Source organism: Meleagris gallopavo, chromosome 31, assembly GCF_905368555.1.
Source record: "Meleagris gallopavo chromosome 31, MGAL_WU_HG_1.1, whole genome shotgun sequence".
Lineage (NCBI taxonomy): Eukaryota > Metazoa > Chordata > Aves > Galliformes > Phasianidae > Meleagris > Meleagris gallopavo.
The window spans coordinates 913030-939834 of NC_139434.1; the positions used below are offsets into that span (position 1 = coordinate 913030).

At 58.4% G+C, this 26805-nt stretch overlaps 2 protein-coding genes across 5 annotated transcripts; both read left to right on the forward strand.

The window, feature by feature from the left end:
• The first annotated feature begins 13179 nt into the window (after positions 1-13179).
• Positions 13180-18163, forward strand: SP7 (Sp7 transcription factor). Its single transcript, XM_085212355.1, is given in 3 exon segments — positions 13180-13322; positions 16637-16918; positions 16921-18163. Coding segments are annotated over 2 exon segments (1068 nt in total). The 5' UTR covers positions 13180-13322; positions 16637-16704; the 3' UTR covers positions 17775-18163.
• A 2022-nt stretch (positions 18164-20185) lies between these two features.
• AAAS (aladin WD repeat nucleoporin) lies at positions 20186-26567 on the forward strand. 4 transcript variants are annotated; one of them, XM_010726809.4, is made up of 17 exons: positions 20190-20410; positions 20852-20976; positions 21327-21382; positions 21493-21584; positions 21733-21779; positions 22221-22319; positions 22522-22701; positions 22901-23044; positions 23263-23383; positions 23601-23725; positions 23960-24020; positions 24092-24182; positions 24689-24782; positions 24882-24949; positions 25552-25633; positions 25915-25999; positions 26164-26567. In XM_010726809.4, exons 1-17 carry the CDS (start codon positions 20288-20290, stop codon positions 26302-26304), a joined length of 1734 nt encoding a protein of 577 aa, XP_010725111.3. In that variant the 5' UTR covers positions 20190-20287; the 3' UTR covers positions 26305-26567. The 4 variants fall into 4 exon arrangements, 3 of the variants coding, with proteins under 3 accessions (XP_010725111.3, XP_085068442.1, XP_085068443.1); XR_014880258.1 differs by lacking the exon at positions 26164-26567 and having other exon boundaries at positions 20186-20410; positions 23153-23383; positions 25915-25979; XM_085212316.1 differs by lacking the exon at positions 22522-22701 and having other exon boundaries at positions 20192-20410; positions 26164-26497.
• The last annotated feature ends 238 nt before the right edge of the window (positions 26568-26805 follow it).

Sequence of the window (26805 nt, forward strand, 5' to 3'; positions counted from 1 at the left end):
TTTTTCACTCCAAAATACCCCTTTTTCACCAACAAATACCTGTTTATTACACCAAATCACCCTTTTTCTCACACAATACCTGTTTTTACACCAAATTACCCCTTTTTCTCACACAAATACCTGTTTTTACACAAATATACCCTTTTTCTCACACAAATACCTGTTTTTACCCGAAAATCACCTTTTGCTCACGCTAATACCTGTTTTTACACGTAAATATTCCTCCTTTTCTCCCCTCAAATACCTGTTTTTACCCAAAAATTAACCCTGTTACTCACACAAATACCTGTTTTTACATGAATAAAATAACCCTTTTTCTCCCACATATACCTGTTTTTACACCAATATCACACTTTTTCTCCAACAAATACCTGTTTTTACACCAAAATACCCCTTTTTCTCCCACAAATACCTGTTTTTACACGAAAATACCCCTTTTTCTCCTAAAAATACCTGTTTTTACACGAAAATAACCCTTTTTCTCCCACAAATACCTGTTTTTATACGAAAATACACCCTTTTTCTCCCACAAATACCTGTTTTTACACGAAAATACCCCTTTTTCTCCCACAAATACCTGTTTTTACACGAAAATAACCCTTTTTCTCCCAAAATACCTGCTTTTTACACAAAATACCCCTTTTTCTCCCACAAATACCTGTTTTTACACAAAATACCCCTTTTTCTCCCACAAATACCTGTTTTTAACACAAAATACCACTTTTTCTCAGAAATACCTGTTTTTACACCAAAATACCCCTTTTTCTCCCACAATACCTGTTTTTACACGAAAATACCCCTTTTTCTCCCACAAATACCTGTTTTTACACGAAAATACCACTTTTTCCTACACGAAATACCTGTTTTTTAACAGAAAAAATACCCTTTTTTCTCCCACAAATACCTGTTTTTACACCAAAATACCCCTTTTCTCCCACAAATACCTGTTTTTACACCAAAATCACCCTTTTTCTCCCACAAATACCTGTTTTTACACCAAAATACCCCTTTTTTCTCCACAAATACCTGTTTTTACATGAAAATAACCCTTTTTCTCCCACAAATACCTGTTTTTTACACCAAAATACCCCTTTTTCTCCCACAAATACCTGTTTTTACACCAAAATACCCCTTTTTCTCCCACAAATACCTGTTTTTACACAAAAATACCCCTTTTTCTCCCACAAATACCTGTTTTTACACGAAAATACCACTTTTTCTCCCACAAATACCTGATTTTACACGAAAATACCCCTTTTTCTCCCACAAATACCTGTTTTTACACCAAAATACCCCTCATTCTCCCACAAATACCTGTTTTTACACGAAAATTCCCCATTCTCTCCCACAAATACCTGTTTTTACACGAAAATACCCATTTTTCTCCAAGAAATACTTGTTTTTACACCAAAATACCCCTCTTTCTCCCACAAATACCTGTTTTTACACGAAAATACCCCTTTTTCTCTCACAAATACCTGTTTTTACACGAAAATACCCCTTTTTCTCCCACCAATACCTGTTTTTACACCCAAATACCCCTTTTTCTCCCACAAATGCCTGTTTTTCGTGTATAAACTGGTATTTGTGGTAGAAAAAGGGTTTTTTTTTTGTAAATACTCTTATTTCTGGTAGAAAACTGGTATTTTCTGTATACTAACTGTTATTGTGGGAGAAAAGTGGGTTTTTTTGTGGAAGTGAACAGGTGTTTCTTGTTGATTATTCTATCCTTTTGTTGTGAAAGTTTTTTTTTGGTTGTAAATGTCTTTTTTTTTATAAACAGATTTTCTGTAAGGTAATGTCATAGTTATGGGAGAAAACTTGTTTGTTTGTGATAGTAAGTCATATTTTTGCTGTGAAAGCAGTATGTGTGGGTAGTAATATTATTTTCTGGGAGGACAATATAATGTTTTTTTTGTAAGATTTGGTTTTTCTGGGTTAAATTGTTCTGTTTTTGAGATGAAATCTGCACTACAGTGTCTGATGTCTACAAGCCTTATTTTGAATAGGTTGCGTTAGGCACAACAGATTATAATACAAGAAGAGAATAGAAAGAAAGCTTATTTGTATCCTGGGTTCAGTCACCAAGCTCCAGCAGAGCAGATCTCCAGCAGAGATCCTTCCCCCCTGCAGCCAGCCCTTAAATGGGTCCAGGAGGGTGCAGCCAGGCTCCGCCCCTTCCTGCAGCACAGGTGAGTTGCCTGCAGCTGTGCTCATTGCTGACTCACTGCTGCCTCAGGTGATCCATCAGAGCTTCAGGCCACGACTCAGCAGTTTTCATACAGTCACCAGTTGGCATCAGGGACAGACTGGGATTAAAATATGTGGGTTATCGCAGGTCCTCCAGCTATAAACCCCTCAGCCATTCACGTTATTCATTTTCTTTGCCCTATGGCTGTACCGGCACTTTAAGGGCCGGCCTGAAGCTGTGATGGAGCACCTGGGGAGGGGTGCAGCCCTGCAGCACAGCTGGGGGCAGTTTGGCCGTGGGTGGGGCAGAGCCAGGCTCCACCCCTCCCTGATCCCATTTAAGGGCTGGGAAGGGCAGGGGCAGCATCTGAGCCTGGGGAGTGCTGCCTTTGGAGTGTGCCTTGTTTGGAGTGGTGTGAGTGGTTTTTTTCTCTATTGTGGAGCTGTTGTCTCTCTTTTTTGGCAGGGAATCCTGTCTGTTCTTAGGGGCTGGTAGCCGTTTGTACCTGGGAGTTGTTTCCTTCACTTCAGAGTGTGGGTGAGTGTTGGTCCTTGGAATGGGGTAAGTGGTTTCTTTTTTGATTTCAGGGCTTTGATCTTCTCTTTTTGGGGGATCCTAACTGCACTGAAGGGTTGGTAGCTGTAAGGTAGCATCTGAACCTGAAGACTGCTTCCTTTGGGGTGTGGGGTGAGCCCTTAAAATGAGGTGAGTGATTCCTGCTTTATTTCAGAGCTGTGAGATCTGCCTTTCTGGGGGATCTCAAGCTGGATTAGAGCAGCTGTTTCTGCTATGTGTGTTGTTTCCTCTTCAATCCAAATGTGATTTTTCTGCTCCCACATCATCCCACTTCATGGCTGTAATTAATAGTGTCATGTGTTAATTGCATCCATGCAGTGTTTTTTAAGGGCATTCTGTGCATCATTGCAGTGTTTTAAATTATGTTTAAGTTATGCTTTTCATACAGAGGGTGGTGACGCACTGGAACATGTGCTTTAGAGTTGCTTCTAGGAGGATCTGCTCTGTGATCGCTCTCAGCACAGAGGTGAGACTGACATGGTGGTAGTTCCCAGGGTCACACTTCCTATCCTGAATAAGAGGTGTGCTGTCACCTTTTTTCTACTCATCAAGGACTTCATCTGACTGCCTCGACTTTTGAAATACCATTGAGAGTGGCTCAATGACTGCAGCAGTGAATTCCCTCGGAACTCTGGGACTCATCTCGTCAGGACCCAAAGACTCCTGGATGTTTGGGTCCTCAGGTGATCCAGAACCTGATCTCCCATCACAGTGCGGGATGGGAAGGGGTCTGTGGGTCTGGCATTGCTTCCTCAATCCCCACCTACCAAACCAAAGGTGAGGGCAGTGCATAATGAGCAGTTATCAGAGAAGATGGAAGCAAAAATGTTGTTGGGTACCTGAGCCTTCTCTGGTGGTAAGCAGCGTCATGCACAGAGTGCAGCCATGTTGCTCTGAGAAAGGAGCGCAGGTTTGTGAAAGAGGCTACTTTGCAGGGCAGTGCCTTCATTACTGTGTTGTGTCCAACAGGTGGCAGCAGAGCTGCGGTGCTCCCGAGTGCCGTAATGACTGTGTGGAGATGTGGGTCTTCATAGGAACAGCAAGGAGCTGGAATCTGCATTTCCTGGAATGCCCTGGAAGCTCACTTTGCTGACTGGTAATTGTCTGCCCAGCAGGTAAGGGCAATGCACAGCCACCAGTGTTTACCCATTCCATAGCGTGGCACAAAATGGTGCTCCCAGATCTCTTAATTGCACTTCATGGTGCCCAGAAGGCTGCCTGTCCTTTTCTTTCTGCGTTCTCCTTGTCTCTGGCCTTTCACTGCAGTGTTTTCCTTCCCTTAGCCCTCTGTGTTCCCTACTGCATTCTCTTGTCCTCCTGTTTTTGTGTTCCACGCCACATTCTCCTGGCCTTTTCCTCTTGCTTTCTTTGCCACGTTCACTTTGGCATTCAGTTTTGGCGTTCCCTGCTGCGTTCTTTTGCCCTCCTGCTTTGGCATATCCTTCAGTGTAGTCTTGGCCAATGACCTTTGTATTTCCACGCCACGTTCTCTTGGCCATTGCCCTTGGCTTTCTGTTGCCACATTCTCTTCAGCATTCAGTTTTGGCGTTCCCTGCCGCGTTCTCTTGGCCATCATCCTTAGCATTTCCTTCCACATTCTCTTGGTTATTGCCGTTGCCTGGGCATTCCCTTGCTCTCCTGTTTTTGTGTTCCGTGCCACATTCTCTTGGCCATCGCCCTTGGCTTTATGTTGCCACATTGTCTTCAGCATTCAGTTTTGGCGTTCCCGGCAGCATTCTCTTGCTCTCCTATTTTGGCACTTCCTGCCATGTTCTCTTGGCCCTTGCCTGAGCATTCCCTGCAGCATTCTCTTTGACCTCCTGTTTTGGTCTTCCAGCTGCATTCTGCATTGGCCTTCTTTGCAGTGTTCTCTTTGGCCTCCTATTTTGGTGCTTCCTGCCATGTTTTCTCTTACCCTTGCTTGGGCTTCCATCCCATGTTCCCTTGGCCTTCGGTTTTGGCATTTCTTGCTGTGTTCTCTTGGCCTTTGCCCTTGGCCTTTCCTGCTGTGATCTCTTTGGCTGTATATTTTGGCCTTTCCTGTTGCGTTCTCCTTGCCCTTGCCTCACCTTGGCTTTCCATTGGGTGCTCTCTTTGCTTTTGGCCTTCCTTTAGATTGGCTGTTTGCTTTGCATTTACCTTGGCTTTCCATGGGAGTTCTGCTTCCCTTTGCCTTTGGCACTCTGGGATTGGCTGGGAGGCAGCATTAATGTTAACCTTGACCTGAACCCGTAGCTGAATTGGAGTTCTGATGATGATTATGTTAACCTGCAGTGTATCTGTAAACCCTAACCCTAAACCCTTAACCCAGTATTAAAAATGTCTTTGACCCTAAATGTTGCCATAAAAACAATGCCCCATGTTTTCTGTCAAAGTAACCTGAATTGTAATTGTAGTGCAGAACACTGTTAAACTAACTGTAACTTCAAACCTATCAATAGCATTAATTATATCCCTAATGCTCCCTTGCGTCATCATTAGAGCAATGTGCGGAGGGTGCAGCCCTACATATGTGGGGCAGTGCCTTCATTACTGTGTTGTGTCCAACAGGTGGCAGCAGAGCTGCGGTGCTCCCGAGTGCCGTAATGACTGCACGGAGATCTGTGGGTCTTCATGGGAACAGCAAGGAGCCGGAATCTGCATTTCCTGGAATGCCCTGGAAGCTCACTTTGCTGACTGGTAATTGTCTGCCCAGCAGGTAAGGGCAGTGCACACCCACCAGTGTTTACCCATTACTTAGTGAGACACAAGGTAGGGTTTCCAGAGCTCATTTCTACATTTTGTGGTGCCCCGGAAGGCTGCCTGTCCTTTTCTTCCTGCATTCTCCTTGCCTCTGGCCTTTCACTGCAGTGTTCTCCTTCCCTTTGCCCTGGCTTTCCCGTTGCGTTCTCTTGCCGTTCTGTTTTGGCGTTCCCCATGGCATTCTCTTGGCCATTGCCCTTGGCCTTCTTTGCCACATTCCCTATGCCTCCTTACGACTGTGAAGTAATTACTCAGAGGAGGGGCTTCTGATGGAGCACAGCCATGCTGGGAGGGGGGCTGTGGGGCTTTTATGTAAACCCAGTGTTTATCAAAGGAAAAAAAAAAAAAAAAATGTTTATCAAAGGAAAAAAAAAAAAAAAAACGAAAATAAGGCCTTTAATGCCTCTGTTCCTATAAAAAACAAACCATGTTTTCGCTGTCTTGAAGAGCACTGCAGTGCTGGGGTCCACACTGTGACAGGGAGGGAGGGGTTGAGGCTCAATTTCTCCTTTAATAATTACTTTTTTCCCCTTTTTTCTCTCCGCAGCTCCTGGGCCGCCATCAAAGCCTTCTCAGCACCCTCAGGACTCCACGTAGCGCAGCCCATCGCTTTGAGGCACTGCTGACCCTGGTCCCACAGAGCCCTTTTCCTCCCACCGTTGGTTTTGAAGGCCCCCCCATCACCGCTTCCCACTGTCCCCCCATTTTCTGGGGCTGTTTTTTGGTTTATTTTCCTCCCTCCTTCCTCCCCCTCCCCCCCAGCTCCCCTCCCATCGCAGCTGGAAAGTTCTGCCGTCGCCTGCCATGACCTCACCGCACTTCCAGCGGAACTCTTTTATTTTTGCTTTCCATTCCTGGCGGATGGCGAACCCCAGAGTAACTGAAATAACACCGGGGGGGGTGGGGGCAGCCCCAGGGAGGTGGAACGGCCCCACCTCACCTCAGCATTGTGCTTTTTGGAACGGCCCCCCAGCTGACAAACCCACAGCGTTGCCCCCACAGCCTGCAGGGAGGGGAGCTGACGCTGCCCGCTGATTGCAGTCAGTAATTCATTGGAGGAGGGATGTCAGAGGTCCCCGTTCCTTCTGTCCGCAGTGTGGCACAGCTCCTCCTTGCCTCAGTTTCCCCTTAGCGGGGCAGAGCACAGCCTTCCTCCCCAACAAAATGCCTTAAAACTTCTTTCGTAAGACAAAAAAAAAAAAGAACTGTGCAAGAAGGGAGAGGCCGTGTTCCGTGTCCCCCGCCCCCCCCCCCCCCCCCGCAGGCTGTGTTCCATGTCCCACCATGTGTCTCCTTCCCCCCATGGGGGCTCTGTGTCCCCCAGTCCCCACTGCAGCACAATGCTGGGGGCCCAAATCGCAGCCTCCCCCTCTCTTCTTTCCCTCCCACCCCACACTGCAGCCACAGGGATGTCCCCACTGCTGCTGGCACCCAAGGACACAGAGCAGTGGCCCTTGGCCTCTTTGCCTCAGTTTCCCCTTTGCCTTACAGGCAGTGCTGTGCCAATGGCGAAGGGACGAACCTCAGTGCTGCTGTGTCCCCGGGGTCAGTGAAGTTCCCTGGAGCTGTGCCCACCGGTGGGGCCAGGCCTGGTGCTGGGGAGGGCTGTGGGGCTTTATCTCCTCGCTGCGTGGTGTGGGTGGGGGCACAGCGCTGTCCCTAAACTGGGTCACAGCCAGCGCCGTGCAGGGCAAAGGTTGGCTCTGCCCCATTCCTCGGCCAAAGGCTGCTCTGCATCCCGGCTGCTGTCCATGCTGCCTTGGTAAGGGGGGAAGGAGGAGAAAGGGGGCAAATCCTCCTCCTGGCCCATTGTGGGGGGGCACATCCCCCTCCTGCCCCACTGGAGCAGTGTAAATCCCCATCCTGCACAACTGTGTTGGGGCGAATCTCTGTCCTGCTTCCCACTGCTTCCTGGTGGGAACAGCTGGAGGCAGATCTCTGTCCTGCTGCAGTATTCAGACGGGGTTGGGGGGATCTGGATACAGCCCCCTCTTTAGACTCCGCCCCACCAGCAGCTCATTACCTTTATCAGCAGCTTCCCGTGAGCACCCTTCAGTAGCTCCCTCACACTCCTCATTAGCACTCATTAAGACTCCATTCCCACTCCCCCCCAGTTACCCCCTTTTTCCTCTCCCCATTACTCCCATCCGATTACTCCCCTTTCCCCTTCACTCCCCCCATTCACCCCCTCATTGCTCCCCATCCACCAGCACCCCCTTACCCTTTAGCACCCCCCCAAAGTGGACACCACTATCCTCATTACCCCCCAGTATCCCCAGTAACCTCCCAGTCTGCCCCCCAATACCCCTCAGTTCGCCCCCCCGGCTGCGCTCTCGGCGCCCTCTGGTGGCTGCAGGTGTCGGTGCCCCTCCTGGTTGCGGTTCTCTGCTGCCGCCTGGCGGCCACGACTGACACTGCCACGTCCCGTCTATCCCATCCCTGTCCTGCCTCGTCCTGCCCCATTATTGTCCCATCCCACTGTCCCATTCCTGTCCCGTCCCTGTCCTAGACCCCATTTTGCCCACGTCCCCATTCTCATCCCTGTCCCCTTCCCACATCAGTATTAGGGACACAGGACAGGGATTGAGGCACAGCTGTGCGGGCACGGACCATAGAGGGCACTGGGAGCGGGGCTGGGGGCACAGGGACCAGTCTGGGTGCTGGGGGGATACTGGGATGAGGAATGGGAGCACTGGGATGAATAATGGGTCGCAGGGACCGCTGCGGGCAGGGATAAGGGGGCACTGGGATGGGTACTGGGGGCACTGGGATCGGTTTGGGGGGAATGGGTGCACTGAGGTGGATAACGGGGACACTGGGGCCACTCTGGGCCCTGGGGTGGTTCCTGGGGGTCCCCATGCCCTCGTGCTCCTCCTCTGGGACCGCCCTTCCCAACCCCCCCTCCGGCGGGTCGCGGCCGCGGAGGAATGAGGGCGACGCCGGGCGGCTCCCGGCAATTTGGGGCGGGGAACCGCAGAATGCGGAGCGGAGCTGCCGGGCCCGACCGCGGGGACAGGGACAGCGCATGGCGGGGGGGGCACGGGGGGGGGTCTTGGGCATCCCGAGGGGGAGTCCTATAGGAGGTCTCGGGCGTTTGAGGGGACCCAAGGGGTCGTAAAGGGGGGTTTCCTGTGTCCACGTGGGACACTGGGGGGACCCGAAGTACTGGGGGTTGTTGGTGTTTATGTTTTCACCCTGGGGGGGTTCTCAGGCCATTAGATGGGGGTCTGTTTTTACCCTGGGGGGGTCTGAGGACGTTGGGGGGGCTTCCCATGGAGGCCTCTGGCATCTGGGGGGACCCAAGGGGTCATAAGGAGGGGTCCCTGGCTCCAAGTAGGGACACTAAAGGGACTCAAAGCTCTGGGGCGGTCAGAGGGGCTGGGGAGACGGAGGGGGCACTCAGGTGACCTTGGTTGGGGGGGGGGAGGGGGGCTCTATTGACAGAGATAACCGGGTGGGGGATCAGGTCCCCAGTGCCCCCCCAAGGCCTCCCCCCCTCTCAACGCCACCGCTTTGATGTGGCTGCGGCACCGCGGCGCAATGAGAGCCACATGGCGGGGGGCACAGGGAGACAGATAAGGGACGGACGGACGGGGGTGGGGGGCGTGGAGCGGTGGTCTCACCGATCCCGGGGGTCGGTGCTGGGGGGTCCCTTCTCCCCCCCCACCCGGTGTCCCTGTGGGCCGGACCCGCCCCGGCGGTCGCCGCAGGTATTTATAGCCGCGGGCGGGGGATAATTACAGGGGGGGGGAGGAAGCGCCCGGGGCGTGGGCAGCGCTCGGCCCCGCGGTAACCTCTGCCCCGGCATCCCCGGGTCCCCCCCCACCTCCGGGGACCCCCTGAGTCCCACCAGGGCCCCATAGGACCCCCAAAGCCCATAGATCCCTCCCCAGGTCCCCATAGGTTCCCCAAACGTTCCCCCATAACCTGTAGGTCCCTTCCCAGGTCCCCATAGGTTCCCCAAACTCCATAGGTCCACCCACACTTCTCGGGTCCTCCCCAGGTCCCCATAATACCCCTCCAGTCCCCATAGGACCCTCAAATCCCATAGGTTCCCCCCATGTCCCCACGAGTCACCCCAAACCCATAGGTTCCCCTCAGGCCCCTATAGGACACTCAAACCCCATGGATACCCTCCCCCCTCAGGTCTCACTCGGTCCCCCCAATTCCCTACACCCCCAACTCCCCTCCTCTCCCCCATACCCCGCGGAACCCCCTGGGACCACCCCTCCTCTCCCCACCCCAACCACAAAATTAAAGCTCCTCCCCCCAGGTCCCACGACCCCCATCCCAAATACATCCCGAGGTGTGTGTGGGAAGAGGGGAGGGGAGGGGGGGTCGGAATAAGGCAGTGGGGCGCCAGGGGGTGCCTAACCCTACACGATCCCTTTGAGAGTCCCCACAGCCCCCCCTCCCCCACCGCCCCCCCCCGGCCCGCGGCCGCCCGGAGCCCGTGGGCGCTGGCAGCGATGCCCGGCGCACCCACACGTAATGGGGCCGCCGCTATTTTGGGGCCTCCGACCGCAAAAGAAACATCCGGGGGGGCCGCGAGGGGATGGGGAGAGGGAGGGGGAGGTGGGGGGGGGGGAACTCGGTGGTGGCTGCTGCCACCCCAAAAGCCGTGGGGCTGACGGCAGCCCTGGTGGTGTCCCCAGCCAGGGGAGGGGGGCTTAGGGTTGGTGTCCCCAATCCCAGTGTCCGTTATGGGGGGGGGGGGGGGCATGGTGCCACTGGGGACACCAGGCTGGGGAGGGGGATGGATGGACTTGGGGACGGTGAGAGGGGGGACATTATGGGGTGAAGGGGTTGGGGACACTGGGATGGGGGATGCTATGGGGTGCAGGGAGTGGGGACAGCGGGGGGGGGGGTGCTATGGGGTTGGAGGGGTTGGGGACACGGTGCCATTGGGGATGCCGGGCTGGGGGGCTTGGGGTTGGGGACGGCACATTCCCAGCACCTCCAGTGCTGTTTTTGCTCTGCTCCTCCTCCCCAGCGCCCCCAGTCACCATTCCCAGTGCCCCCAGTGCTCCTCATTCCCAGTGCTCCCCATTCCCAATGCCCCCAGTGCTCCCTTATTTCCCAGTGCTTCCCAGTGCTCCCCATTCCCAGTGCCCCCCAGCCCCCATTCTGAATTTTCCCATTGTCCATTCCCAATATTTCCAATCCCCATTTCCAATTCTCCCAGTTCCCATCCTGGGTGCTCCCATTCTCCATCCCCAATATTCCCAGTCCCCATTCCCAGTGCAACGTTCCCAGCGCTCCCCCCTCCCAGTGCCCCCACTCCCCCCACACACATGGAAGCCATTTGTGGATGGTTCTCTCCCTTTGAAGGGCTGCACAGCCCCCAGCCCCACTGCTGCGTGGTGACCACAGGGTGTGGGGGACTGGGGGGGGGGTGTCCCCCACCCTGGGATGGGGATGTTTCCATCCTGGGCTCAATGAGCTGCAACCTCTGTCCCATCCAAAATTATGGTGTGGAGGCAAAGAGCCCCCCTAAAGCTCATGGCATAAGGGCTGAGCCCCCCCCCCCCCCCAATTCATGTCACGTCCTGAGCCAGGTGAAGGAAAGGTGGGGATGGGGGGAGGGAGGCAGAGGGAGAGAGGGTCAAAGGAGAGAAGGGAGAGGGATGAATTGAGAGGGAGGGAGGAAAAGAGGGAGGGTGATGGGGGTGATGGAAGGGGGTGAGGAAAGGATGGGGAGATGGAGAGGGACAAAGTGACTGAGGGAGGGATGGGAGGATCAAAGGAGGGGAGAAGGTGCTTAGGAGGGTGGAGGGAAGGGTGGGGAGATGGAGGGATGGAGAGGAGCGGAAGGACGATGGGGAGATGGAAGAGATGGAGGGATGGTTGGAGTACGAAGGGGAGGATGGGGAGATGGAGGAAGGGAGGAAGAGATGGAGAGGTGGGAGGGAGGAAGGGAAGGGGAGATGGAGGAAGCGGTGCAGGAGGGATGTTGGGTCCTGGTGTGCAGAGTGGGGCAGCACTGAGACCCCCCCGGCACAACCCCCCCCTCACTGCCCCCCACTGCCCCAAGAATCATTGGGTCCCCACTAATTGCTCACACAGCAGAGCGCAGCTGGAACTGCCCTGCAACCACTGGGGCTGGGGGTCCTTCACCCCCCTCAACATCTCCCCCAAACCCCATAGGGCCATGACCCCCCCCCCCCAAAAAAAAAAAAAACCATAGGGTTTATCCCCCCATAGGGCCATGACCCCCCCCCCCAAAATAAAAAACCCATAGGGTTTATCCCCCCATAGGGATCATCCCCACCTCAGGGTCGACACGTTTGTTCCAGTTTGGGTGACGGGGATCAGTGGGCGCCCCATGGAGGTGGCGGGGGGGGCTGGAGGGGGGAGCTGTGGTTGTGGTGTTCAATGGGGGGAGGGGGGGACCGTGGTTGTGGTGTTCATTTAAAGGGGGGGGGGGGGGGCCGTGGTTGTGGTGTTCGGCGGCGCCGGTGGTTGGGGCCGTTATTCAGCGGCTGCGGAGCGGAAAACCCTGAGTCAGGGCTGGGAAAGGGCCCCGCTGGCTCCAGAATGGGACATTTGGGGGAAAAAAGAAGGGGAAAAAAAAAAAAAAAGGCCAAAAAATAATATTAAAAAAAAAAAAAAAAAAAAGTGGTTCGGATAAACTCTGCTCACAGGGAAATGGAGGTCCCTGTCCCCATCCCCATCCCCGTCCCCATCCCTGGGACCCCTCCATCCCCGTCCCCCTCCCCATTCCCTCCCATTCCCATCATTGCTGCCTCATTCCCAGCCCTCTTCTACCCCAGCCCAGTCCCTTTCTGTCCCCATCCCTACTTCCCCACTCCTGGTACCTCCAACCCCATCCGTGCTCCATCTGTAACCCCATCCCAATGCCACCCCCATCCCCTCTCCCCCATTTCCCATCCTGGATCCCCCTCCTGTTCCCACCCCTGCTCCCCCATTTCCAGACCCTGGCTCTGTCCCCATCCCTGCTGTGTCCCCCAGGCACCATTTTGGGGTGGTTTCACTCCACCTCACCCCGGAGGCCGTAGGGTTCCCCATCCCTTCCGTCCCTTCCCCTTCCTGTCCCTCTTTCCCTTCTGCCTTTTTCTTTCTCTCCTTCCCATCACTTTTCCCTTCCATCTCCCCTCCTCCTCCCAGCCCTTCTCTCTTCTTTTCCTTTGCCCTTTTCCTTTTTTTTCCTTTCATTATTTTCCCTATTCATTTTTCCTTTCCCCCTTTTCTCTTTCCCTTTTCCCTCTTCTTTTTCCTTTTCCTTTCCCACCTCTCCTTTTCCTTTTTTGCCCTTTCCCTTTCTCCTTCCCTCTTCTCTTTCTTTTTTCCCCCTTTCCCCTTTTCTTTCTCCTTTTTCCCCCTTTTCCTTTTTTTCCTTTCCCCCTTTCCTTTTCTCCTCCTTTTTTGTTTTTACTTTTCTCACTTTTTCCCATTTTTCCCCACTTCTTTCCCACTTTTTTCTACTTCCTTCCCCTACTCTTCCCCCAAACTTTTCCCACTTTCATCCTCATTTCTTCCCCTTTCCCATTTCCCTCCTCCTTCCCCCTCCTCCCCCCTCTCCTCTTTTCCTTCCCCCTTCCCCTTCCCTGTCCCCTCCCGCCCCGGCCCCGCCGCCCCCCGCCCTATAGGGGCGGTTCGGGGAGGGCTCCCGGCCCCGGTCCCGGCCCGGCCCAACCCCGGCGCAGCGGCACTGCGGGGCGGGCGGCGGCGGTGCTGCTCCGGCAGCGGACCCGGCACCCCGGCAGCCCCGAGCCGGCACCCCGGTACCGGCAGCTCCGGCCCCCCCGGAACCCCCCGTCCTTTCACCCATAGCACCGACCTCAGAGCAGCGGTAAGGATGTGGGGACAGCGTGGGGACGTGGGGACACGATGGGGATGTGGGGACATGATGGAGATGTGGGGACGTGGGGACACTGTGGGGACATGGGGACATGATGGGGATGTGGGAACGTGGGGACACGATGGGGATGTGGGGACATGATGGGGACGTGGGGACGTGGGGATACGATGGGGATGTGGAGACATGATGGGGATGTGGGGACGTGGGGACACCGTGGGGACATGGGGACATGATGGGGATGCAGGGACATGATGGGGATGTGGGGACATGGGGACACTGTGGGGACATGATGGAAATGTGGGGACATGGGGATATGGGGACACAATGGGGATATGGGGATATGGGGATACAATGGGAATACGGGGACACAATAGGGATATGGGGACACAGGGATACTGTGGGGACATGGGAATACCATGGGGATATGGGGACACGATGGGGATATGGGGACACGAGGACATTGTGGAGATATGGGGACAGACTCGGCATTGTGCGATTCTCTAGGGCTGGATGGGGGACATCTGGGGACAGGGACCCCACAGGCAGGAGAGATCCCACTCTCCCCATCAGGATATGGGACCTCCGTGGTAGGGGGACCATCAGGATACAGGAGTCCCCCAGTGGGATACAGAACCTGTGGGATATGGGATTCCCAGGATACAGGAATCCCAGGATAAGGGACCTCAGCACAGAGGACCTTTGGGATATGGGACCCCATGTGATGCAGTACCCTCAGCTTTGGGACCCTCCCTGGACAGGGACCGCCAGGATAAGCAGCATTGGGTTTTGGTGGATACGGGGACTTGGGGTTGTTTTCAGACTGCTGTCCCCATCCTTGCTGCTGTGAGGACCCCAGGGATGGCACACAGGGGACAGCGGGGAGCCGTGACTTTGGGGTGCAGTGGCTTTGGGGTGCAGTGGCTTTGGGTGCAGTGGCTTTGGGTGCAGTGGCTTTGGGGTGCCGTGACTTTGGGGTGCAGTGGCTTTGGGGTGCCGTGACTTTGGGGTGCAGTGGCTTTAGGGTGCAGTGGCTTTGGATGCAGTGACTTTGGAGTGCCATGACTTTAGGGTGCAGTGGCTTTGGGTGCTCACAGTGTTGACGGGGATGCAGTGCTGTGGGAGCTGCCACTGGGATATGGCTGTCCCCAGGAGCTCCGTGCCCCACACCTGGGGATGGGGACACGTCTTCCCCAGGACAGCGTCACCCCAGGATGTGCCTATGGGGGCATGTCTGTCCCCAAGGCGGTGCCACTCTGGACCTGGTGACAGGGCCACGTCTGCCCCTGGCACAGGGCCACCAGGACAGCCGCGGTGACGCAGCGCGGCCACCACAGCCCCTGGGAGCCGTGGGGACCAGGAGATGGGGACACACACACACACACACACGCACACACGTCCCCACTGTGTACTGTGTGTCCTTGTCCCCACGCAGGGTCTCATCCTCCCTCTTGCTGTCCCTGTGCCCACCTGGCTGTCGTCCACCCCAGCAGGGTCCCAGGGAGGGGACAGTACCAAGTGCCACCTCTGCCCCGTGCTGTCCCCAGGATCAGATCCACCCTGTGAGCAGGGACAGCCAGGGCCCGGACGGTGACATTTGGTGGCTGTGGATTGAAGGGAGGAGTAGGGATGGGGAAACTGAGGCAGGGGACAAGGCTGGGCGCTGGGTCTGGGACAGGCACTGAGGTTGGGGATGGGGACAGCGGCATCTTGGGGACGGGAAATGGGAATGGGGGCAGAGGACTGGGGGGTGAGGACCCAGAAATGGGGATGGGGGCACGGGATCGAGAATCTGGGATGGGGTTTGAAGACATGGGAGTGGGGACAAGGGAACAAGGGCATGGCGAGGATTATGGGCCAGAATGGGGACACGGGACCGTGGATGGGAACAAGGGACCGGGGACTGGGGACAGGAGATGGGGCGTGGGGACATGGGATGGGGGGCAAAGGATGGGGGATCAGAGACCGGGAAATGGATTTGGGAACATGGGACAAGGGGTGAGGGACTGAGAACGATGGGCCAGAAATGGAATTCAGGGACAAGGGAGCAGGGATTGGGGACTTGAGATACTGGGATGGGGTTTGGGGACATGGAACTGGGGACATGGGATTGAGGATTTGAGACCAGGGATTGGGAACATGAGATAAGGGCTGAGGTCAGGGGACAAGGGGAACTGGAAATAAGGGGAACAACTTCTGGGGGTGAGCAGCTGAGGATTGGGGAGCACAGATGGGGGACCACAAACCCAGGGGCAGGAAGCTGGGGACGGAGCGACCCCGACAGCGGCTCCGCTCGGGGGCTGAGGGGCACAGGAGGGGTTCAGGGGTGAACCCAGAGCCACCCCATCCCACCCATGCACTGAGCTCACACCGTTCTCAGCCCGCGTCTCCCTCGTATCCCGGAGCTGATCTATGGGAGCTGTGCACTATTTTCAGCTCCTCGTCGGACGCTGGTTTCAATTAGCGCGGCGGGGCAGCGTTCCCGGGGCACAGCCTGGCCTTGTTATCCTTGGAGGGCCGCGAGCGCTGCGGCCACGGCTTAAAAATAGGAGCAATAACCAGAGAGGGGAGGGGGGGTGGGGGGGATTATATATATATTTATATAGATAGATGTATGTAAAGCTGCAAAAAGCCATAAAGTGGGTGAAAGGAAAAAAAATAAAAGGGGGGTGCTGGTAGTGGGGGGGTGGGGGGGTTGCAGCTCGTGATGCCGGGTCTCAGCCCGCCGCCGTGGGGCTGCAGGGAATAAAGCAGAGGAAGTGGCTGGGGGGGGAAGGAGGGGAGGCCGCAGCATAATTTGATTAAAAGGGCATAAAGGCATCGGGAGCTGAGATTGGGAGGGGGGGAAGATGGAGGGGAGGGGGGGATGGGGGTCTCAGCACAGCCCCGCTATGAGCCCTCCAAGCAGCCCCTGTGTGTGGGGTGGGTGGGTGGAGGTGGGGTGGGGGTGGGGGTGCCCTCCTGGTGCTCAGATGCACCAGGTGCTGCTCCGCACCACGTGCCCCATTGAGGTGGGTGCCCCATTGCAGTGGGTGCCCCATTGCAGTGGGTGCCCCATTGAGGTGGGTGCCCCACTGCAGTGGGTGCCTCATTGAGGTAGGTGCCCCATTGCAGTGGGCCCCATTGAGGTGGGTGCCCCATTGCGGTGAGCGCCCCATTGAGGTGGGCACCCCATTGCAGTGGGTGCCCCATTGAGGTGGGTGCCCCACTGCACTGGGTGCCCCATTGCATTCCGTTGCTCTGAGTGCCCCGATGCACCCTCCCCCCCCCCTCCCCTCTCTCTCACCCCCCTTTTCCTCTCCCCACAGACCGCCATGGCTCCGTGCCCGCGCTGACGGCCGCCCCATCCCGCAGCACCTCGGGGTGCCTCCCCGCCATGGGGGATTCCTACACCGCCGCCTTCCCCAGCGCCGCGGGGCTGCTGTCCCCCTCCGTCAGCCCCCAGGCGTCCCCCGGCCCCTACGGCCCCGACTACGGCCCCTTCGGTCACCCCTTCCCCACAGGCACAGCCACGCAGGAGGTGTTGGGGGCTCCGGTGGTGGTGGCCACCAAAGGCCACCCGTCGGGCGACTGCTTGCCGGGGGTTTTCCCCCGCTGGAGATGCCCCATCCCTACGGCTCCTGGTATAAGGGCGGCCTCGGGGGGGGGCTGCCGGGGGGGTCGGGGCCGGCGGCCCCCGCTTGGTGGGACGTGCATCCGAACGGGGGTTGGCTGGGGGGGCCGGGGGGCGCCGAGGGGCTGCAGGGCTCCCTGCAGGCTCAGCCCGCGCTCAGCCCCCCGCTGCCCGCCTACGGCTCCGATTTCGGGGCCCTCAATCCCCCGCCCTACGGCGGAGCTCCGGGGGTGACCCCGACGGCGGCGGCGCCCCCGAAAAGCGAAGCGGGGGGGGGCAAAGCGCTGCGAGGAGGAGCCGGGGGGGGCGGCGGCTCGCCGGGCGGGCGCGCTTCGTGCGACTGCCCGAACTGCCAGGAGATGGAGCGCATGGGGGGAGCGGCGGCGGCGGGGGGGCTGCGGAAGAAGGCGGTGCACAGCTGTCACATCCCGGGCTGCGGAAAGGTGTACGGCAAAGCGTCGCACCTGAAGGCGCACCTGCGTTGGCACACGGGGGAACGGCCGTTCGTTTGCAATTGGCTCTTCTGCGGGAAGCGCTTCACCCGCTCGGACGAGCTGGAACGCCACGTGCGCACCCACACCCGCGAGAAGAAATTCACGTGCGTGCTGTGCAGCAAACGCTTCACCCGCTCCGACCACCTCAGCAAACACCAGAAGACCCACGCCGACCCCGCTGCTCCCAAAGCGCCCTCCGAGCCGCCCCCCCCCGCTCCCCCCGCCCCTCAGAACAACCCGCCCCCCCCCGGCCCTCCCGGATCCCCGCGCCGCCCCGTCGCTCCGTCGCCCCGGCGGGATGCGGGCAGCCCCGAGGCGGGCAGTTTGCTGGAGATCTGACGCCCCCCCCCCTTCCTTCCTTCCTTTCCCCCTCCTCGGTATTTATTTCGGGGTGCCCCACCCCCATAGAAAACCCGTCCGTCCCCCCCCACCGCTCACCCACTGGCCCATAGGCAGCGGCGCCGCGGTATCGTTTATAATTTATGTCTTAAATTATGGCGTGGGGGCCGTGCTGGGGGGTTAGAGGTGGGCACCCCCTTTGTTCCCCCCCCACCCACACACTTTGTTTTCTCTCCCCCCCCAACTTTTCTCACCCCGCACAGAGCTCAGGGACCGGGTTCACCCCTTCTCCTCCGCCTCATTAACCCGCCCAGGTCGTTTGGCGCTGATGTACCCCCCCCCCCCCTTTTAGCTGGCTACCCCCACTCCCAAAACATAAATAAACGATAAACGCAATAAAGGGATTCAAGGAGCAGCAGTAGCACGCAGCCCCCCCATCTCACAAGAGGGGAAACTGAGGCACGGGGGACACAGTGCAGACACAGCCCCGATATGGGATGTCCCACACTGTGAGGGTGGGGGTGGTTCTGCTTTGTCCCCTTCCCCACCCTCCGGTCCTTGTGGGCCCATATCCCTGTGCTCTTGTGTCCTCACGTCCCTCCATCCCCATGTCCCTGCGTCCCCATGACTCAGGGACCCCACAAACTGCCACAACCCTACACACACGTGTCCCTGTCAATCTGTCCCCAAACCCCAGGAGCACTCATAGAGGGGATCCCGCAAACACGTCTGTGCACACAAACACACACGTGTGCATCCCACCTTCACCCCGTGCTTCAGTTTCCCCCACTGCACGCAGACCTGTGACATGTATAGGGCCACGTGTGACCGAGGACACCCCAATGTTGCACACTGTGGAACACCCCCATGGCTCCTGCAACACCTTGGGGTGGTTTTTTTTTTTGGAAAACCCAAAATAAAGCCACGGAAAAAGGCAGAGGGAGGCGGGACAGGCCAGGTGCCAACACCCATAGGGACAGCGCTGTGTCCCCATGCCAGCGTGGCGCAGTCCCGAGTGCCACCCCCGTGTGCCACGTGTGCCACCACGCTGAGTCACCACCGTACGGCTGGGAGAGAGGGGGGGGAAACCCACGGGGGGAAACTGAAGCAGAGGACACCCCCAGCCTGCAGTGCCACAGCGCCGTCCCCACGCTGCCACCCCCACGAGGGTGGGATTTAGGGTGGTGGGTGCCAGCTTGCATCGTTAAGCCCCCAAACCTCCTGGGATTTATTTGGTTTTTAGGGTTTTTAGGGTTTTTTCCCCCCAAAACGCCGCTCGCTGTGGGTGGGCCGCTGCCAACGGGCGCCGAACACATCCGTCCACATCCCGGAGCCAAACCCCAAACGGGAGCCTCCCCAAAACCACGCTGGTCCCAAAGCCACCCTCGGCCCCTGAGCTCCCCCTCCCCCCCCCCCCCCATCCCTCCCGGCTTTGGGGATTTGGGGGGGGGGGGGGGGGGCACACCAGCGCTGCGGTGGCTCTGATGTCTCCCAGCAATCGGCGCCGTCCAAATCGTTGTCTCCTATCAAACCCCGCTCGCTCCGTAACGGGTGAGGAATGCAGGGCCCCCCACCGCAGCTCCCCCCCCCCCCCCGCCAGAGCGTTTATTTAATATCCTGAAAAAATTAAAATAACTCCTGCGGCCGCTGAAGGAAAACACGGAGATAAATGTCATAAAAGCGAACCTAAAATGGGATTGGGGCGGGGGGTAGGGGAGGAAGGAGGGAGATGAGAGCCCAGGAAGAGGGGCTGGGGGAGATCCAAATGGAGGGGATGGGATGGGGGGGAGAGGGGTGTGGGAACCCAGGGGACCCCAATAGAGAGGTATTTCCATATGGCACCCAGGGGACCCTAATGCAGGGGGATTCCCATAGGGGAACCCACGCAACCCCAAGGCACAGGGATGCAGGTATCCGTGCGACCCCCGTACAGGAGCATGGGCACCCATGGGACCCCAATAGAGCGGGATGTGGGACCTCGGGGACCCCAGTAGAGGAAAATTCCCATGTGGGGCACCCATGGGACCCCGACACGTGGGGATGGAGATACTGATGGGACCCCAACAGAACGGGGCTTCCCATAAGGGCACCCACGGGACCCAGAACAGAGAGACGCGGACGGAGCGAAACCCGCGCACCAACAGCGCCACGCGCCTTATTCCCGCCCCCGAGAGGACGCACCGCGTCTCTTAAAGGGGCAACGCTCCCCGGCCGTGGGCCCACCAAACGATCAGCTCCCGTTACAGCGCGACAGCCCCCGATTTCCCATTGCACCTTTGTACCAGGAGAGAACTGACACAGAACTGGGAGAGGGAAGAGGGGGAAGGGTTGGGAGACCTTCTGTGCTGCCCGAGCGCTGCTCACACAGAACCGCGGCCCTTTAACGCCTCCCCCCCCTCCCCCACACATACACACGCACACTGGGCGGAACGCGGCGCGGTTTGGCCCTCGCGGGGCTCCGTCGGCGGTTGAACGGCGCCCGCGGTTGGCGGTGCCGCCGGTGCCGGTTCGCCATGTGCTCCCTGGCGCTGTTTCCCCCTCCTCCTCCCCCGGGCGCCGTCACCCTCTGTGAGTTTAACAACGTTCTGCAATGCGGGCGGCGGGGGGAGCCGCTGCCGCTCGACTTCCAGAGCCTGGTGAGGAAACCCCCCACCCCACCCCCTCCAACACCGCGGACCCCCGGCGGGGGCTCGGGACCCCCAACCCTTCCCCCAGGGGGTGGTGGTGCTGGGGGTCCTCGGACCCCCGAAAGCGGATTTGTGCCCCCGTTTCTGCCCCTTTTTTTCCCCCTATGGTTATGCTGGGGACCACCCTCACTTCCCCTCAAAAGCGGGCTCGGGATCACCCACTTCTGCCCCTCCCCCCTCCAAAGTGTGTTTGGGACCCCCCAGCCTTCCTCAAAAGGTTGAGACCACCCCCCCCCCCACCCCTTTTCCCCTAAAACGGTGCCCTTCCCCCAAAGTTCTCTACGGGCTCCCCTCAACCCCGCACTTTTCCCCCACAAGAAAGCAGTTCGTCCCCCGTGCTCCAAGCAAACCCATCCCACACTGTAACCCCCCCCCCCCACCACCCCCCAGCTGGCAGCGCTGCCCACTCTCACTCTGCCTGAGGATGGTCTGAAGGGTCCCGGCCGCCCCGAATCGGGGGCTCAGCCCTTCCTGCACCACCGCGAGGCCCTGTGGAAGAGGGTCCTGTGTGCCTGGTGAGTGCCCCCCACCCCATAACAGTGATGGTGCTGAGCCCTGCGGAGCCCCGTTTGTTACTGCTCTGCATCTGCTGGGTCTGCGTGGGCTTTGCTGCACCTTCAGGACCCCACCGAGGTCCACACAAATTTCTGCAGCCTCCTCGCCTCCCCTGCTGCAGCCACGGCCCCATCCGGGACTTTGTGGTTCTGCTCTGAGGGCTTTTTTGAGAGTGGGGGGTTAGGATATAAGGGGGAGCTCAGTGCAGTGGTCTCAGTGCTGGGCCTGCAGTGGGGGAAAGGGGGGACCTTGTGGGGACACGGGGAAGGCGTGGGGTCCCCGCATCCACACTGATTTACTTTTGCTGCAGGCGGGACGGGGGGCTGTGTGGGCTGCTGAAGGAGATCGTCAGCGCCGAGGAGGAGGGTGAGTGGGGCCCGGGGGTCCCTGCAGCTCCACATCACCGCTCCGTGCTGCCCCATTCCCGGGGATCCCCTCCTGCTGGGAGCAGTGCTGATGTTCTGTGCTCTCTGCAGGGCTGCAGTGGGCGAAGACGGCCCTGAGCTGCGTTCTGACCGCGTGCCGATGGCTCTCCTCCCTGCACGGCTCCCTCCTCCCACACCTCTCGGTGGGTTTCAAAACACTGCGAGTTCCCTTCTGCGATGGGAGGAGAAACGGCGCTGAAAGGGCGCTGGGACAGCAAAGGGATGCGGAGGGGGAAGGGACTTTCTGCCCGCTCAGCACTGACTTCCCCACGTCTGTCCCTTCCCCTGCAGCTGACCAGTGAGGATATGATTGCTGCCTTCTCCCAGGCGGTCGACTGGTGAGTGCTGTGTGCTGTGAGACCCCATCCGTGCACGTGTGTGTGCATCACCCCGTCCTCTGGTATATCCACACCTGCAGAATGGTGCCATGGAGCAGAGGGAAAGGATGGCATCACCCCTCTCTTCTGTGCTCAGCCTCCCCAGCACAGAGATGCTGAGGGGAATAATTTCCTATTGCCTGGGGCTGCTTGGTACCCTGGTGCTGTGTTGTGCACGTAGGAGGAACAGCATTAAACCTAACCAGGGCTTGGTTAAGCGGTGAGCAGTGACTGTTTGTTGAGCAGCCTGTGAGAAACTGCCAGGAAGAGGGAAGTTAGCAGGGGATACCACCTTGCTGAGCAGTGAAAGCTGAGATTTATTTTGGTGGTGGCTTTGGGAGTTGGAATTGGGGGTGGCAGATGTGGGTCCGGGTTGCTCCCTGTGCCCCCTCCCTCCTGCAGGGCTGGCTGCAGCGTCCGTGCCTTCGCCTGGCATCCACACACCAGCAAATTCGCCGTGGCTCTGCTGGACGACTCCGTGCGGGTCTACAACTCGAGCAGGTGAGGAGGGGGGCAGCTTCCAAACCCACCATCCCAAACTCACCCCGAGCACATGCCCAGCACCCTCCCTCACCCCTGCCCCACTGTGCTCTCGCTGCTCCCTGCCCCCAGAGCTTCTCCCAGAGCTGTGTTAGGACCCTTCCTCACACCCCCAGCCCCCAGCCAGGCTTTCTCTCGCCCTTCAGCCTCATTTCTCCTCTAGGTCTCCCTGCTCCCCCGGCGGGTCTCGGCAGGCATATAAAGCCCTCCTTAAGAGAAGACTCTCCCGGCTCATGCTGCGGCCCAAACAGCACTGCCCCGCTGAGCCGCTCTCCCCCAGTTGGGATTTCAAGCCAACAAGTGCCAGATCTCCCCCCGGGCTGTGGGCACTGAATCACGCAAGGTGTGCTCCAGCAGCGCCGGTGTCACCTGCTTGGGTCCCCTCTGTCCCCCTCTAAGGGCACAGCTCACGGTGGGTCCCCCTCCCCGTAGGCTTTAGGCACCCACCACAGTCAGGGCTGGGGAGAGGTCCCCGGGGATGTCCCCTGTTGTGACCCCACTGATCCCACTCGGCCTCCCGTCACGCTCCCTCCTCCCCGCAGTGCCACCATCCCGTCGCTGAAGCATCGTCTGCAGAGGAACGTGGCCGCCGTCGCCTGGAAGCCGCTGTGTGCCTCCATCCTGGCCGTCGCCTGTCAGAGCTGCGTCCTCGTGTGGCACCTGGACCCCACGTCCCTCTCCACCAGGTAACGTTCCCCTGGGGTGACGTTCCCACACGGTGACAGCCCTACACTCGTGCCCCTGAGCCCACACCTCACAGCGAGGGCTGTCCATCCCATTTCTCTGGGCTTCAGGTTAAATTCAGGCTGGTGTCCGTCCGGCTGGGGGTACAGAACAGTGTGGTGCATCGCCAGGCCTTGGTGTCCCTCCCATCCCCCATCAGCTCTGGCTTCTGTCCCCGCAGACCCTCATCTGGCTGCGCTCAGGTGCTGTCCTACCCTGGGCACAGCCCTGTCACCAGCCTGGCGTGGGCACCCAGCGGGAAGCTGCTGCTCTCGGCCTCACCTGTGGACACGGCCATGCTGGTGAGTGTGGGGCGATGTTTGGGGGTCTGGGGCCGTTACCCCACCGCTGGGACACTCAAGAGGCTGTGTGACCACGGGGGACAGCAATTCCTCAAAGGACGGTCCTGAATTTGGAGGACTGAGATCTGAAAGCGTCAGCGCCCAGCAGTGTGCCACGTCTGGGCTCTGGCTGATGGTGGGAGCGCTGCGATCCCCCCATCCCTCTGTGCCCCTCCAGGTGTGGGATGTGTCCACTGAGAACTGCGTCCAGCTGCAGTGGTTCGGGGGCGGTGGGGTCACCTTCTTGGCGTGGTCCCCTGACGGCAGCAAGGTCCTGGCAGCCACTCCTTCAGCAGTGTTCAAGTGAGCTCCTGGCCCTGCTCCTTTCTCCTCTTGTTCACTCTCAACTCTATTACTGTTTCATTTGCCTGCCGTCAAAGCAGACCTGGCTGCTTTATGTCCTCACTGCTCCCCTTCTCCCCGTGTCAGATATGGGGCTAAAGTCAGGTGCAAAGCCTCGGGCTCCTCTCAGAGGAGCTGAATTGGGGCAGGTTTGGGGCAGTTTATCCCTTTCACGTCATTCTCTCTCTCTTACAGAGTGTGGGAAGCTCAGATGTGGACGTGTGAGAAGTGGCCCACGATCAAAGGGCGCTGCCAGGTGGGGCGGGCGCAGTGGGAAGGGGCATTTCCTACCACGTGGGGGTTCTGACATCCCCCTGTGCCTCACAGACGGGGTGTTGGAGCCCTGATGGCAGCCGGCTGCTCTTCACAGTGCTGGGGGAATCTGTCATCTATTCCTTGTCCTTCTCTGAGTACAGGGGTGAGTACCCCCCAAAGATCCCATTTGCTCCCCCAGCCGTCGTTTTGCTTTCAGCTATGGGTGGTTGTGGCCAAGAGAGGCTCTGTGTCCATCTCCATCAGGGAGAGCTTCCAACCTGCTGTGATGTAGCAAAGCCGGGACAGCAGGGAAAGGAGTGGAAGGAGGAGATCTGTGGGGGCCCTCAAAACAGTTGGGTGTCCGTATTTCCCCCCTTGTGTCACTCCTTCAGCTTGGAGCTTTGCAGGGAGATTTTCACAGCACAGCTGCTCAGCTCACGCGGCTGTTTTGCATGGAGGCAGTGGGTGCTCGCTTCTGTCGAGGGAAACCCTTCCCTGTGCACCACCCCAAACACCGCAAATGCTGCTGGGACAGCAGGAGGCTCCACAGCTCAAAGAGGCAGAAATTCTGCATCATTTTGGGAGCAGAAGAACAGATTTAGGGCAATAAGACAACCTGCACAGAGCAGGGAAGCAGAAGTGAGCGTGCTCTCTGGGACTTCATTTCAGGGGACATGCAGGGGCAGGTGGGAGGTTCGAAAACAGCTTCGATCGTGGCAGATCTGTCGGAGACCACCTTCGAGACGCCCTATGGGGAGGAGAGGTGGGTCTGACTGCATGCTGCCCCACGGAGAGATGCTGGGAGGTGGAGGGGCTCTGTGTCCCCCCGGCCCTGGGCTCACTGTGCTGTGCTGTGCTCCAGGATCGGCGGAGCTGTGCAGTCCATGGTGTGGGACCCCACCGGGGAGCGGCTGGCTGTGATCATCCGAGGTCAGAGCTGTGCTGCAGCGCTGCTCCCTGCCGGCTTTGCTCCGAATCTGCCCTTCCTGCAGGGAAACTCCTCGGGGGTTGGGGAGGCAGCGCCCGCCTTCTCTCCACTCTTCCTCACTGTGACTTTGCCTCCCTGCACAAAGCGTCCCCCCGCATCCCCACGGTGCAGTGCTCCTGGTTATCCCCTGAGGATAGAGCACTGTACCCTCCTCACTGCCAGACAGAATCACCTCTCCCAGCCCCACCGCCAGCTCTCTGCGTTCCCACAGCACCCACATTGCACCTTGAGCCCCCCCCCAGCCCCACTTGAGGAGCAGCTTTGGGATAATTGAGCCATTGAGGCCCTCCTGGCTGCAGAGACAGCACAGCTTTCACAGCCCCGAGGTGCAGTGTTGGGGACGCTGTGTCGGACCTGAGCTCAGCCGCTTGGTTTTGTCCTGCTTATAAAGCTGCTGGGGAGGAAATGGGGAGGGAAAAGCCCCCGTCCTGTGGGGGATCCCGTTTGGAAGGGAAGGGAGCGCTGCAGGCAGAGGTGGCTGCACTCCCCACATCGCTGCCCCTCACATCCAGCACGGCTCACGGCTGCTTCCTTCCCTCTGCAGGAGATCCCAGCGCTGTGGGGACACAAACCGTGGTGGCCGTGTTCCGTATCCGCAACAGCCCCGTGTTTGAGCTCCTGCCTTGGTGCGTAGCGGATGGCTTCGGGGCTCCTCGTGGTGGTTTGGGGTTGGTTGGGCGCCGTCCGCCCTCGGGATGCAGTGGGAAAGATGCTGTGCTGCTGCCATCCCACGCCGCTGCTTCAGGCAGTGCTGCAGTACCATTTTACCCCCAAAGTGGTCACGTTTTGGACGCGTTGTCTGTTATCCTGACAACCCTTTGTGGTTCTCTCTGGCGGTGCAGCAGAGATCCCACTTAACCCCGCAGCGCTGCGTCGCCTCTCACTGCAGCTCTCCTTTCCCTTCCAGCGGATTCCTGCGGGGGGAGCAGAGCGCGGAACCGCAGCTCATCGCCTTCCACCCCTGCTTCGAGAAGGGAGCGCTGCTGACCGTGGTGAGTGCAGCTTCGGCTCTCAGAGCTCTTTGCCGCATCACGGTGTGGAATGCAGCGGGTCAAATTGCCCCGTGGTGCAGAGAGAGCAGGGAAGGCGATGGTGACCCACTGCTCTTTGGGACGGCGGTGCCCTGTGCTGATCTTTGCTCCTTTGTCCTCTCCAGTGCTGGTCCACGGGGACCATCAGCCACATCCCCTTCTTCTTCCTGAGCTCCCGTGTGCCCTACAGCAGCCCCGGCCGCAGCCCCGCCGTGGTGACGGCCAGCAGCAGCGTGCGGGAGCAGCCGCTCTTCTCGGAGCTCTGACAGCAGCTCAGAGTGTTTGGGGTCTGTTTGCAGTTCCCTCTTCCCCAGGACACCGCAGGGCTGCGGTCCCTTCCTGTGCTCCCCCGGGTTCTGCACAGCTCCGTGCGCTCATTCTGTGGAATGTGGGGTTCAGCAGGTGAGCGCCGTGCAGATTAAAGGTGACTCTCTCCCCACGCCTTGCTCTGCTCTTCGCTCTGTCCTCATGCAGGGAAACAAGGGAACTTTCCCTGGAAGTTCTTTGGGGGATGCGTTCTCAAAGCCACTCGGGTTTGCTTCTGGGGCTCTGTGATGTCAGGTCATAGTTTGGAGTGCACCTGCAGGAAAGAGCCATTCTGTGCCTAAACGAAAACAGATTTAAGGCTCCTGCCACAACGTTTGCGTGCAGTAAACAAACACTTGGGGAGCCCCCAGGTGTGTGGGGGGTTTGCTCTGTGGTTAAGTGGCTGCACTGAGGGACGAAGGGGCTGCGAGGGCTCCTTGGCCCTAAATGCAGCCTTTGGG